Source organism: Gopherus flavomarginatus, chromosome 1 (genome assembly GCF_025201925.1).
Source record: "Gopherus flavomarginatus isolate rGopFla2 chromosome 1, rGopFla2.mat.asm, whole genome shotgun sequence".
In the NCBI taxonomy this organism is placed as follows: Eukaryota; Metazoa; Chordata; order Testudines; family Testudinidae; genus Gopherus; species Gopherus flavomarginatus.
In genome coordinates this window covers 131064811-131076925 of record NC_066617.1, presented here as the reverse complement: position 1 = coordinate 131076925, position 12115 = coordinate 131064811, and the positions used below count along the sequence as shown (strand labels likewise).

At 42.5% G+C, this 12115-nt stretch overlaps 1 protein-coding gene across 1 annotated transcript in view; it reads left to right on the top strand.

The window, feature by feature from the left end:
* Positions 1 to 12115, top strand: part of EFCAB6 (EF-hand calcium binding domain 6) — a 156771-nt gene that overhangs the window by 129036 nt on the left and 15620 nt on the right. Inside the window, exon 27 of the mRNA XM_050936394.1 lies at positions 4811 to 5023. Within this exon, the coding sequence (XP_050792351.1) occupies positions 4811 to 5023 (213 nt within the window). The remainder of the gene's footprint in view (positions 1 to 4810; positions 5024 to 12115) is intronic.

The window sequence follows — 12115 nt, the reverse complement described above, 5'->3', positions numbered from 1 at the left end:
CAAGACTCCTTCTGTACTGGCCTGTCAGCCTCAGGGCTAATAGGGCCAGGTTGGAGCTCCCCTACATTAGAAGAAGGGAGTAACGCACCACTCAGGATTTAGCTCATGGGAACTGCATTTGACCAAGATCAGGCCCTGGATAAAATATACGAAGATCTGCTGAACTAGTAAAGTGATTTGCAGGGAGGAAAAGTGAAAACATATATACAAACAGCCATACTGGGTCAAACCAATGGTCCATCTAGCCTTCATCTCACTCAGTATTTTTACCTGCATGGAAGATTTCTAAAAGTTCACTCCTCTTACCTTGTGTCATAACATATTTCCCAGATCCTGTTTATGACACCTTGATGGCCCTTTTAAAGTTGGCCGGCAGAATGTTGGGCCTTGAGAAGTCCAGGACAGGTGGAGGTGACTGACAGGGTCCGCATAAGAGATTTCACTACCCATAAGGCAGGAAAACTTAAAGAAGAGGAGAGAGGTTATGAAAGAGCTAGAAAGAGAGATTCAGGGGCAACAAAAGCAGGGTTCACAATGGACGGAGAGGGGAGACAGAGAAATGCTGGAGAAGAGAGGGAGGATCTGAAGGAAAGAGTTGCACACCTATAACAACTATCTCTGGACAAACCCCAAAACCTACTTTTTTGAAAGGGGGTTTATGCTAGTGTAACTTGGAAGTTACAGCAGTATAACAAGAGGTTAATGGAGTGGTGAAACAGGTATATTAATTCTATGCATACATAAACACAAATGTATGATTTGAGAACCATCTAGTCTATCATGTTAGTTCAGATACTGTTTTGTGACCAAATGACCGTGACCTCTGCGCAAAGCCCTAGGCAATAGCCCTTGTTCAGAGGACCTGTGTAGTGCTTAGGAAGACAGAATTCTTTCCTGCTATCCCCAACAAGTCGAGGCTTCTGCAATTAGCTACTCTACTGGCTCTGGGGCTTCCTTTCCTGCCAACATTGGCACTCATAAGGTTTATCTTCATTGTGGCAGCCTCCATTCTCCCAGACCTCCTTAAAGAGCCATGGGCTCCTCCAGTGCTGAGAGGCCACCGCGGGAGAGTTAGTACAACCTCAGACTACATTAACCTTCTGGTGGCATTCCTACAAGCTGCTAAGTGATGCAAAGCTCATCTTCCACCTACCTACAACTTCACCCCCTGCCTGCCCAACACCTCCATATTCTTATCCTTAACCTCTAGATAGCCTTTAGTGGTCAAAAAACATAGTTGCTGATCCCCCTCCTTTTACAGGTGCAGATCATTGTGACATGATCTAGGCCACAGTAAATACTTTGAAAATTGATTAAGAGCAGAATTTGACTAACATTATTTAATTCCATAGTTATCTTAGTTAAACTTATAGGAACTTGGAGTTCTCTTACCTCAGGTGAGAGAGGTGTTCAGTGACACCTCCATCAGAGGATGAGGAACGAGGTAAGAGCTGATTAGCCCAAACCTATTAATATGTTCTTCTTATGTAAAAATATTTTAGGCACTCAGCTGATTGTGTGTAAATCTCATTAATTTAAAAAAGGATTGTACACATTTACTGTAATAGAGGGCAGAATTGGGCCCATAGTAAATTATTTCCCCTGTTTTAAAGTCTCTTGTATAATGGTTGTGTTTCTTTTTGATCTGATCTTCCACAGTAATAATACTGCATCTAAACATTGCTAAGCTGGAATGTGTGGGTGGCTGTCCGTGCAACTGTGTTCAAAACAAGTGTATGAGACACACAGAACTTTCATTTTCAGTGTATCATTTTCGAATCTGACACACTCTTAACCCTTAGTACATATTACTATATCTAAACTCCTGTTCAGATCAGTAGCATTCTACAAGCTGAAAATCTACACTGTGGGGTAGATATAGTGGAAGACTGATGCATAGTAATAAAACCCACCAAACACTGTGTATTTGGAGTAGTCAGTTTTCAGAGTAAATCACTGCTGTGTTTTGTTATTTATTTATTTATTTATGTATTTATGAACAACAGAACACAGAACTCTATTTTGCTGCCAAAGAGTTACATTTTCAAAAACTTAAAATTAATTAAAACTGTGCAGCTAAAACTGTATTCAACACTTTCAAATGTTACCTCTAAAAAGCAGCAGCAAACTTCAGTTTTTAGATAAAGCCAAGTCTTCTTTATAAATTCAGTTTCAGCGACTACAAAATATGGAGTTATATTTAAAATAATTGAATTATTTTTAAAGAGGAAATATTTTTGTTTTCAGGATTACATGCCAAGCTTCAATCCAGTGCAGTTTCGAAACTCTTGAAAGCAGGATTTTCTTAACACAAATGGCAACTGTTCTTACTATAGCTATGCTAGCAAGTACTGCTAATATAAAAAAAAGCTATTATAAACACTTCCATTTTTAATTCAAGGACATTTCTTTAAAATATGTTAAATATTAGTATTTTATTTTATACATTTATAAATTTAAAAGTACAAGTTTTTCTACTCTAAGCAATACTAAATACCCAAAAAAGAAACAGATGGCTTTTGGTCTTGTACTCTAGTTTCCTTGTCACTTCTCACATGATCATTATAACCGAATGGAAAAGAAAATACATTTTTTCCATAACTGCAAGAAACATGTCACCTAATCAGAAAAGACACCACTATCTTCAGATGCAAATAACACTTTTCAATATTAACCACACTTTACATAAAATATACCCACAGGATAAGAATTACAGCTGTATTATTAAGAGAAGAAATATGAGAAGTGGAATTATGCGTGCAGACACTGAATCGAGTCCATGCTGCTGTTAGGGAATGAAGACTGTCAGGCATTGTACAATAGATCTTTCTAGGTTTCTAACATTCTGAAAACTGCAAAGCACTGCACTTCTGTTTTTAATTATTGTAATAGGGCCAAGGACATTATTAGTAAAAATCGAACTGCTTGGGAGTGTTTGAGAGAGTGACACATTTTGGAGGGCTAGCTTTCCTTATTCATTTCAAGAACTTTAGTGTAATTTTGTTCTCCATAAGACTCAATCCATCTTAATGTTAAGGAAAATTAGAATAACAGGAACAAAAAAGAGGACTACTAAATCTGTTTGCAAAGCTCACACTGACAACTAGAAAATCTGAAAAAATTACAATGTAATGCACAGCTATGACAATCTATAGTATACATTTCATTGTTCCGCCTTGAACACATCTAAACGCTTTATACAGTGGAGTTGTGGTCCAATGCTTAAAAAACTAGACTGGGAGCCAGGAGTCCTGGATACTTTTCCTAGCTCTGCCACTAACTTGTGTGATTTCGGTAAGTCTCTTAACCTTTCTGTAATTGAATTTACCCAATTGTATAAAAGGGGATAACAGAGAGCAGCTGTGCAGCATAGTTCATATCAGTAATATGCTTTTGGATTATTAATGATAAGTGCTAGATAGGAACAAGTACTATTTTTATAGTGATTTGCCGCTATTAATTGCAGTTTGCTTCATGGACCTCCTCTAGGATTTCAGAGCCCAAGCCTGGACCCAGGAGCTTTGGAGACTGCATGGATTCTGCAGCAACAGAAACTCCTAAGGGCAGGGCTGGCGCTTCCATTTAGGCGACCTAGGCGGTCGCCTAGGGCACCAGGATTTGGGAGAGCGGCAATTTGGCGGCGGGGGGTCCTTCCGCGCTCTGGGTCAGCGGCGGCAATTCTGCGGCGGTTCCTTCACTCGCTCCAGGACCCACCGCCAAAGTGCCCTGAAGACCGGGAGCACAGAAGGACCCCCCCACCGCAGAATTGCCACCAACGACCGGGAGCGCGGAAGGACCCCTGCGTAGGGCGCCAAAAACCCTGGCGCCGCTCCTGCCTAAGGGGGAATCACCCCTCCAGGGAACCCATAAGCTCTTACATGGGCTGCCAAATTCTTTCCTAGATACTGGAGTAGCAGGGCCCACATGATTGTCTCATATGGCAGTCAGATGCTGGGAAGGTGCTGAGCATGGACAGTGCTTCTCCGACATCCAGAAAGACGTGGGCTCTTCACTGGCTTTCCTAAAGGAATCTAGGGGGACTTTAAAGGATTTGTGTGGGCCAAAGACAGTGTCTTTTCATCCTAACCACTGAGGCAATGAACTTTGCACACTGAGCTAACTTTTACTAGCATCGAGCATACCATTGTACAGTTTACATAGTTTGAGGGTCTTATGTGCCTTAGAGATACATGACAACTGGGGTCAAGATTGGTCTGTCAGTTACTACAACAAAATGCATCATTCTATTAATTTGTGGGAAGAGTACGTTTCAATAAGATGTGTGGGAGCAGCTGAGTTAGCTGTCTAGGCTTGTAATTGGATGGAAATGCTTGTGTACTAGTGCTCAAATGACCAGCAAAGCATTCTCCAGCTTATCTGATAGCAAATTTTGATTTTAGGACTATGTTTAAAAGATTCCATGGTTACATAAAAAGTTTAAAGCTTTTTCAAGATAAAGTATTATCAAGAACGTTTAGAATTCATAATGGTATGTTGTAGTTTGTACCCAGTGTCACCTACATCAGAGGATGAGCGATATGCTACCTTAAGCTCAGACATTTTTTAGACCTCTGTAAAAATCAGCTTTTAATTTCTTTACTTTTATTGGTTTAAGTTTCAACCTTTATGTTATGTCAATTTAGATTTTTGTTCTGTTTAACATGACCCTTTTTCTCTTTCACGGTATATGCGAGCATTACTTGAAATATATTGAACTATAAGGCTGCCTTCTCCATAGACTTTCCCCACTATGACTGGCTGAATTTATTCTATGAATCCATCACTGATTTTGTGTGTATGTTCTGTCTAGACTGAGAAAGGGCAGAAAGTCACTCAGCCTAAATCTTCTCAGGAGTTGTCAAAGAAAGATATCCTTACGCGTATACAAGAAGTAGTGACTGCTCGCTTTAACACCATTGCACAAGAATTTAAAGATACTGATTGTGAGAAAGTTAATACAGTATCAAAAGAAGACTTCCGGGGTATTTGCAACCATCACTTTCTGCTTCTGACAGACGAACAAGTAAGAAAAGTATTGATTATTTAAGTGTACAACTAACTAAATTGGCATAGAGTGTAGGGATTTGTGTATACATACTTGCATATATACACTAGCAACCTGATATTTTTGGTGCAAAACAAAAAGGATTGGAGAACATTATTTCATAAATATTTATTGCTGCAATTATGAGGGATTGCTTTTTCAATAATATCTGAGTATGTATGTGAAGTACAATAATTGCAAGCTCCCTACCTACACTAGGATACCAGCAGAATAAATTTAAATTTCAGTTGCACAATTCTTTAGGCACACCCTTAGGCCTACAATCCTGATGAGGATTCTGTCTGTCTTTCTTGCATAACCATTTATTTCTGGTGCCTCAACAGGATCTCCACTGCTTAAATTCTGTTCTCAGATATACAGTGCAGCTTTCATTGAAGTCAGCAGGAATTGCATATATGTAGCTGAAAGTAGAACTTGGTCCCATGGTTCCAATTTTGCCCTAAAATATATGGTCACAACTCCTATTGACTTAAGTGGAAGTTACACACATTTATATGAGGGGAAAATTGGGCTCCAATTCTACTTTTTTCTTTTGCATCTTCTGACCATTTCTAAAGCTTTCTATGTGCCAGACCCTGCAAGCCAGGTTGGAAGTCAAAACAGCTTGGTCTAAGGGTCAGATCCTCAGCTAGTGCAAGAAGGCATAGCTCCAGTCCATAGTTAAGTCAATGGAGCTATTTCAGTTTACACCAGCTGAGGATCTGGCTGTAAGTGTTTTATTCAAAGGACTTTATTAGGTCTAGATTATACACTGGTGCACAAGATGGGGAGAGGATGCAAGAAATCATCCATTCTTGTGCCCTGTGCAGTGTCTGGATACAGTAGTAGTCTTTACATCTCCCTGAGCCAAGGACTTCTCAAGTCCAGTTGTACTGCTGTGCTCACATCAGCCATCATACGGGTTAGCTGAGTTGACTTGGTCATGCAGAGACAGAGACTTCATCCTTTCCAAGGGTGGCATAACGGCTTGCTTTCCAAGGGACATTGAATACATTGTATCTAATGGAGCTACAAGGACTCCAGGAGTTTCTGCTCAAGTGACAAGTTTCTGCACTGCTTCCTACAAAATCTGCACACAATTTGGCTGAAGAGCTTATCCTATCTTGATTCCATTAAATTCCTGTACTTCCATATCAACAGAGAAATCTGTAAAGTCCTTTTATTATTTGTGATGTTTGTTTGCCATCAGGTGTTTTTCTCTTGGACAGATACCCTCTTGGCCACTGTATTTTTCAATGTTTGCTTGACTGCTTCAGTGAATATTTTTTCAGGTGCAAGATGTGCTTTTGAGAGCCCCTGATTCAGAGCTATATTCCACAGGACCACCTGCTGCACTAACTGTTGCCAAAGTAACTACAGTTCACCCACTTCATAGACAGCTGACTTCCTTGCAATTTTTCAGTTCTCTGACTCTTCATATTCACATATGTTGAATAACCATATTTCTTGTTCTTGAGAATGACTCAAGAGTAGTCAGATTACTTCTGTAGGCACTGGCTAGGAGATCAGCTGCTAGAGGGAACTATGTCAGCAAATTCATCCATGCTGTCTGGCAGTGGTACACAAGGACTCCTTCATTTTCTTTATTGGAGTCTTCATAAGTGTCTTCTGTCATTTACTTGTGTTAATAACTTTACTGTATGACTAAACTTCCAGAGGAAACTTCACCAGCGTCAGTCAGCAAGCTGGTGGCTTTGGTTTCCATGCTCCCCTTCACAGGGAGAAAACTAACGATCAGGAAAAGGCAAATAAAAGTTGAGTCTTCTAATACCAAGACTTATTGGCACAGTTCAGCAGCTCCGTGCTAACCTCTTTTGGATGGACACTGCTGCAGATTCTTCTTTGGATTGTACTGATGTTCCCCATGAAATGATAAGTGATTCATAAACAGAAAACCGTCTAGTCACTGGCCATGTTCCTGATCGTACAGATCCCCGAGGTAGCATGTTTTCAGTGAGATCTGGTCAAGGGTCTTGATCTGGGTTCCTTGCAGATGGGGGTATGCTGCTATGTCTGATCTTCAGTCCCCTCTGCTGAGGTGCATTGGCTGGGGTGTAGTGTGAGGTTTTGCTCTAAGTTCCTTCTGCTTGGGGTGCCCTTGGTTCATTGGTTCTCTGAAGTTGAAACTGGTGCTCTTTATCCTGCTGTCATGCAGGATAAAGGTACTGCAGGTACTTGCAGTTTTCTGTTGCTGCTTCTTTCAGAATGATTGTTTTCTTGTAGAGTACTAGTGATCTGTCTGTATCCATCTGTTGTCTCTTGTTATATACTTTAGATTGTAAACTCTTTGGGACAGGGACTGTCTTTTTGTTCTGTTTGTCCAGTGCCTAGCACAATGGGATCCTGAGCCATGACTGGGCCTCCTAGGCATTGTGATAATAAATAACAAATAATAAATAACAACAGAGGCAGGCATAAGAGTTTGTTGCTCCTGGTTGCTAAGCAACTAATCTTCTTTCTCAGCAGCTGTTTGGGCTCTTATCCTCCTGGGGTAAAGGAAGTGACAGTGGTTTGGAGCTTCTCTCTAAGAAATCTCTTCCACTGCTCAGCTACATTTCTTAAAGCTCCCGCTGGATCAGCTGCAGCCTCAGTGGAGCTTTTTATGCCCTGACTGCAGCTCGAATTTGGCAAGAATGACTCTGATTAGCCTGCAGTGCTGAGACAATGGAATCCAGCCCCTCACCCTCCTTCCAGATTCTATATCTGCTAAACCAAATGTGGATAGTGCTGCAGCTTCCTTGGCTGGAGTTATTGTTATTCTGTCAGAATGGGATTTCTGCCCCAAAGGCAGGGTGGATAGAAAAACAGAAGGCAGCCTGAGCAGAGATTTCAGTAGCTCAGCAACTGTCCAACCTTTCTGCTTCACAAGAGCAGCCATGTCATGATGCGACAACCTGAAAAATGTGGATCCTCTAAACTATAAAGAATTCCTCACTGTTTTCTACAAAATGTCCTGAGTGACTCTTTTCCATAGCAGATACATCCATGGATTTCCAAGTCCCTGCATTTCACGGCTAGACTCTAAACTGTGGCCAAGACTGTGGCCCTATGGCATAAACTTGATCTAGTTGGTACTACTGAAGTCTAGCAGGATGACTTGGATGATTGGAATGTTAAAATAATAATTATAACCTATTTAGGAAGGATTGAGTGGGCAAAATGGGAGGAGGAGTGGCTCTTTATGTCAACAATGGCATTATCTGTTTCCATGTCACTGGTAACTCAGAAGAAATTGTCTTAAGTGCATATGGATTAATGTCCTAGATATAAAGCACAAGATGGAAATGAGTTGGTATCTGCTACAAACCACCAGATGACATTAGGAAACAGGATAACTGACTTCTCACACACTTACCTATAATGTGTAGGGGAAAAGACTGTATGATCTTGGGGGACTTCAGGTAGAGTAGCATATGCTGGAGGTCTCAGGCCTCCAATACTAAAACATCCTGGAAGTTTCTAAATGTTATAGATGACAATTTCCTAATTCAAAAAGGGGGGGATTTTATATTAGATCTTACCTTGACAGATAAGGAGGAACTGATCACAGAACTAAAAATTAATGGTAGGTTAGATATGAGTGATCACCACTTGATCATACTTATAATGTGCAAACAGAATAAAGTCCAGACCAGAACTATCTCTGCTTGTTGTTTTAAAGGGGCCGATTTCACAAAGCTGAAAACAATTGTGAGCCAAATCAGTTGGGAGGAAGAATTTGAACAGAAAAATGTGAATGATAAGAGGGAGTTGTTTACGGACACTTTACTAGATGCTCCAAAAGCCACAATCCAACAGTGGAGGAAATAATATATTATAAATGGAAGAAAGGGGAAGTTGATAGTAACGAACATAAGTCAGAAGCTAGATATTATAGACAATTGCAAAGGAAAGCAAAGGGACACAAGAAGATATCAATGGCCAACAGAATTCATGACACTAAGATGGTTTTTAAGTATTCTAGGAACAAAAAGAATCCCAGCAATGGTATTGGTCCTTTACTAGATGGAAATGGTAGAATTATCAATAATAATGCAGAAAAGGCAGAAGTGTTGAATAAATATTTCTCTTCTGTATGTGAGAAAAAAAACAGATGATGTAGTCATATCATATGAGAACACTTTCCATTCTATCTCAGGAGGATGTTAAACGATCATTGGAACAATGGGGAAGACTGGAAGAAACCTAATATTGTGCCAATATTTAAGTATAAATGGGATGACCTGGGTAATTATAGGTAAGGCTACAATTTAATCACAGAGGTCATGGAAGTCGTGGAATCCATGACTTCTAATGACCGCTGTGACTTCAGCCTGTGATGGTCGGGAGCCCGGGGGTTCCCTCGCTGCACACGGGGGCAGGAAGCTCCAGAGTACCACAGGTGGTGGGGGTACCCTACAGCTCCTGGCTGCTGCTGGTGGCAGAGGAACCCCTGAGCTGCTGGCTGCTCAGGTGGCAGGAGAACCCCCAAGCTCCTGGGCAGTGGGGGAACCCCTGAGCTCCCAGCTGCCACAAGTGGTGAGGGAACCCCCAAGCTCCCAGCCACTGCGGGCCCCTGGAGCTGCAGAAGGTACCCAGCAGCTCCTGGCAACCGCAGCTGGTGGGGGGACCCTCTGGAGCTGCAGGCAGCAGAAGTACCCTGCAGTCCCCAGCTGCTGCAAGCGGTGGGGACCCCCACAGCTCCTAGCAGCTGTGCAGCTGCCCTGCAGATCCCCATTTTGTCACAGATATTTTTAATAAAAGTCATGGACAGATCACAGCTTCTGTGAATTTTTCTTTATTGCCCTGACCTGTCTGTGACTTTTACTAAAAATATCAGTGACAAAATCTTAGCCTTAATTGTAGGCCTGTCGGTCTGACATCGATCCCAGGCAGGATAATGGAACAGCTGATACAAGACTGAATTAATAAGGAATTAAAGGAGGGTAATATAATTAATGCCAATCAACATGGGTTTATGGGAAATAAATTGTGTGAAACAACTTGTAATATCAAGTTTGAATGAAAAAAGTAATAGTGTTGATGTAATACTTAGACTTCGGTGAGGCATTTGACTGTGCCCTGGACAACATTTTGATTTAAAAAACTAGAATGACATAAAATTAATATGATTTATGAAATGAGCCTGGAACATCAACCCCAGAGGAAAGTCCTGACAGAAAATCCAAAATACTTCTTCATTCCAAGTAAAACACTCAGCATGACAGCTAAAGACTGGGCCTAAAACCAGACCCTAGGTTGGGAGGGAGAATGGGCAGCGCCCAGAATCAAGGTATGAAGTATTTCACTTTCCCTTTTTAGGAGCAAAAAGCCTCCCCTGTCCACCTGAAGAGTCCTCCAGGTTGGATTCCATAGTCTTTAGGGTAAAAGAGCAGTCAAGAGGAGTAGTAGCTGTTTTACAGCTAATAAAGCTCAGTAAGCAAATGACAAAATAAAAATATCGGGATGGAAACTCTGCCATCCATAATAGCAACTAGTAGCGTAGGCCTGATTCTCATTTATGCAAAGGCCCCTTTATACTGGAAGATATTATGTAAGAAAGAATCAAGTTCTATCTCTTCAGGTGATATTTTGATATTGACAGGCCCTGCAAAGGCATGCGTACATACATCTATATGACGTTGCCATGGCAGATCTTTCCATTCTCTATACAGCAATCTCTGCTCCTAATACAAGACCCTGCTGTTAAGGCTGTTATTGCTCAAAGTCTTTACTCAAGTGTTACTAATGGTCATAGCCAGGATAGGGACACAAAGGACATCACCTTTATCACTTTCTGGATGATGCCCAACTTTTAATTACTCTTGGAAAGGCTCAGTTGGAATCCGTGTAACACTATAGATCAGAGGTGGGCAAACTATGGCCCATGGGCCACATCCAACCCACAGGACCCTCCTGTTAAGCCCCTGAGCTCCCGGCTGGGGAGACTTGGCCTCAGCCCCTCCCCCACTGTCCCCCCTGCCCTGCAGCCTCAGCTCGCTGTGCTGCCAGCACTTTGGCATGCCGCTCCTGCTGGGCAGTGGGGCTGGCTCCGGCATGGTAGGGGGATGGGAAGGGGGGGTACTGGGGTGCAGTCAGGGGACTGGGAGGGGTTGGATGGGGCAGAGGTTCTGGGAGGAGCGGTTAGGGAATGGTGAATGGGGGCTGGATAGGCATGGCAGTCCCAAGGGGCCTGTTGGGATGGGGAGTATGGATAGAGATTGGGGCAGTCAGGGGACAGGGAGCAGGGTGGGTTGGATGGCACAGAGGTTCTGCGGGGGGCAGTCAGGGAATGGTGAATGGGGGCTGGATAGGCATGGGAGTCCCAGAGGGCCTGTCAGGGGGTGGGGGTGTGGATAGGAGTCGGGGTAGTCAGGGGACAGGGAAAAGGGGGGGTTGGATAGGGAGTGGGGTCCCGGGGGGCAGTTAGGGGCAGGGGGTCCTGGGAGAGGACGGTCAGGGGTCAAGGAGCAGGGTCGGGGATTTTGAGGGGGGCAGTAAGGGGGCGGAAAGTGGGAAGGGGCGGAGAGAAGGTGGGGGCCAGGCTGTTTGGGGAGGCACAGCTTTCCCTACCCGGCCCTCCATATAGTTTTGCAACCCCCATGTGGCCCTTGGGCCAAAACGTTTGCCCACCGCTGCTAAAGATGGAGTATTTCATATTAAAAATAAGTTTCCCATTGTGTGGTCATTCTTTGTGAGGCAATGGAAGAATCAAGACTCTGTTGTCACGGACCCTTCTGTAAAAGTAGAGGGGTTAGCCTTGGTGCTCTTGCCAAATTCCAGACAGGTATTTGTAGTATACCTACCTAAACTCTCTCCCTCCTCTTCTACAGTTTCCATTGTATGAACATTCTGCTTGTTCTCTTCTTGAACTCAACTGTTGCTAGTGCCATCCCAAAAGTGGCTGTAAAATTTACTGTTTGTAAAGCATTTCGAGATCCTCAAATGAAACGTGAAGTATTTTTTTATATAATTCATGACATGGTAGCAGCCAGGCCAATGGGGGAAAGTTGAAAGGACGATCAAAATATATGTTTGCCCTTTGAAGTTTGACTACAAGTTTGCCATATC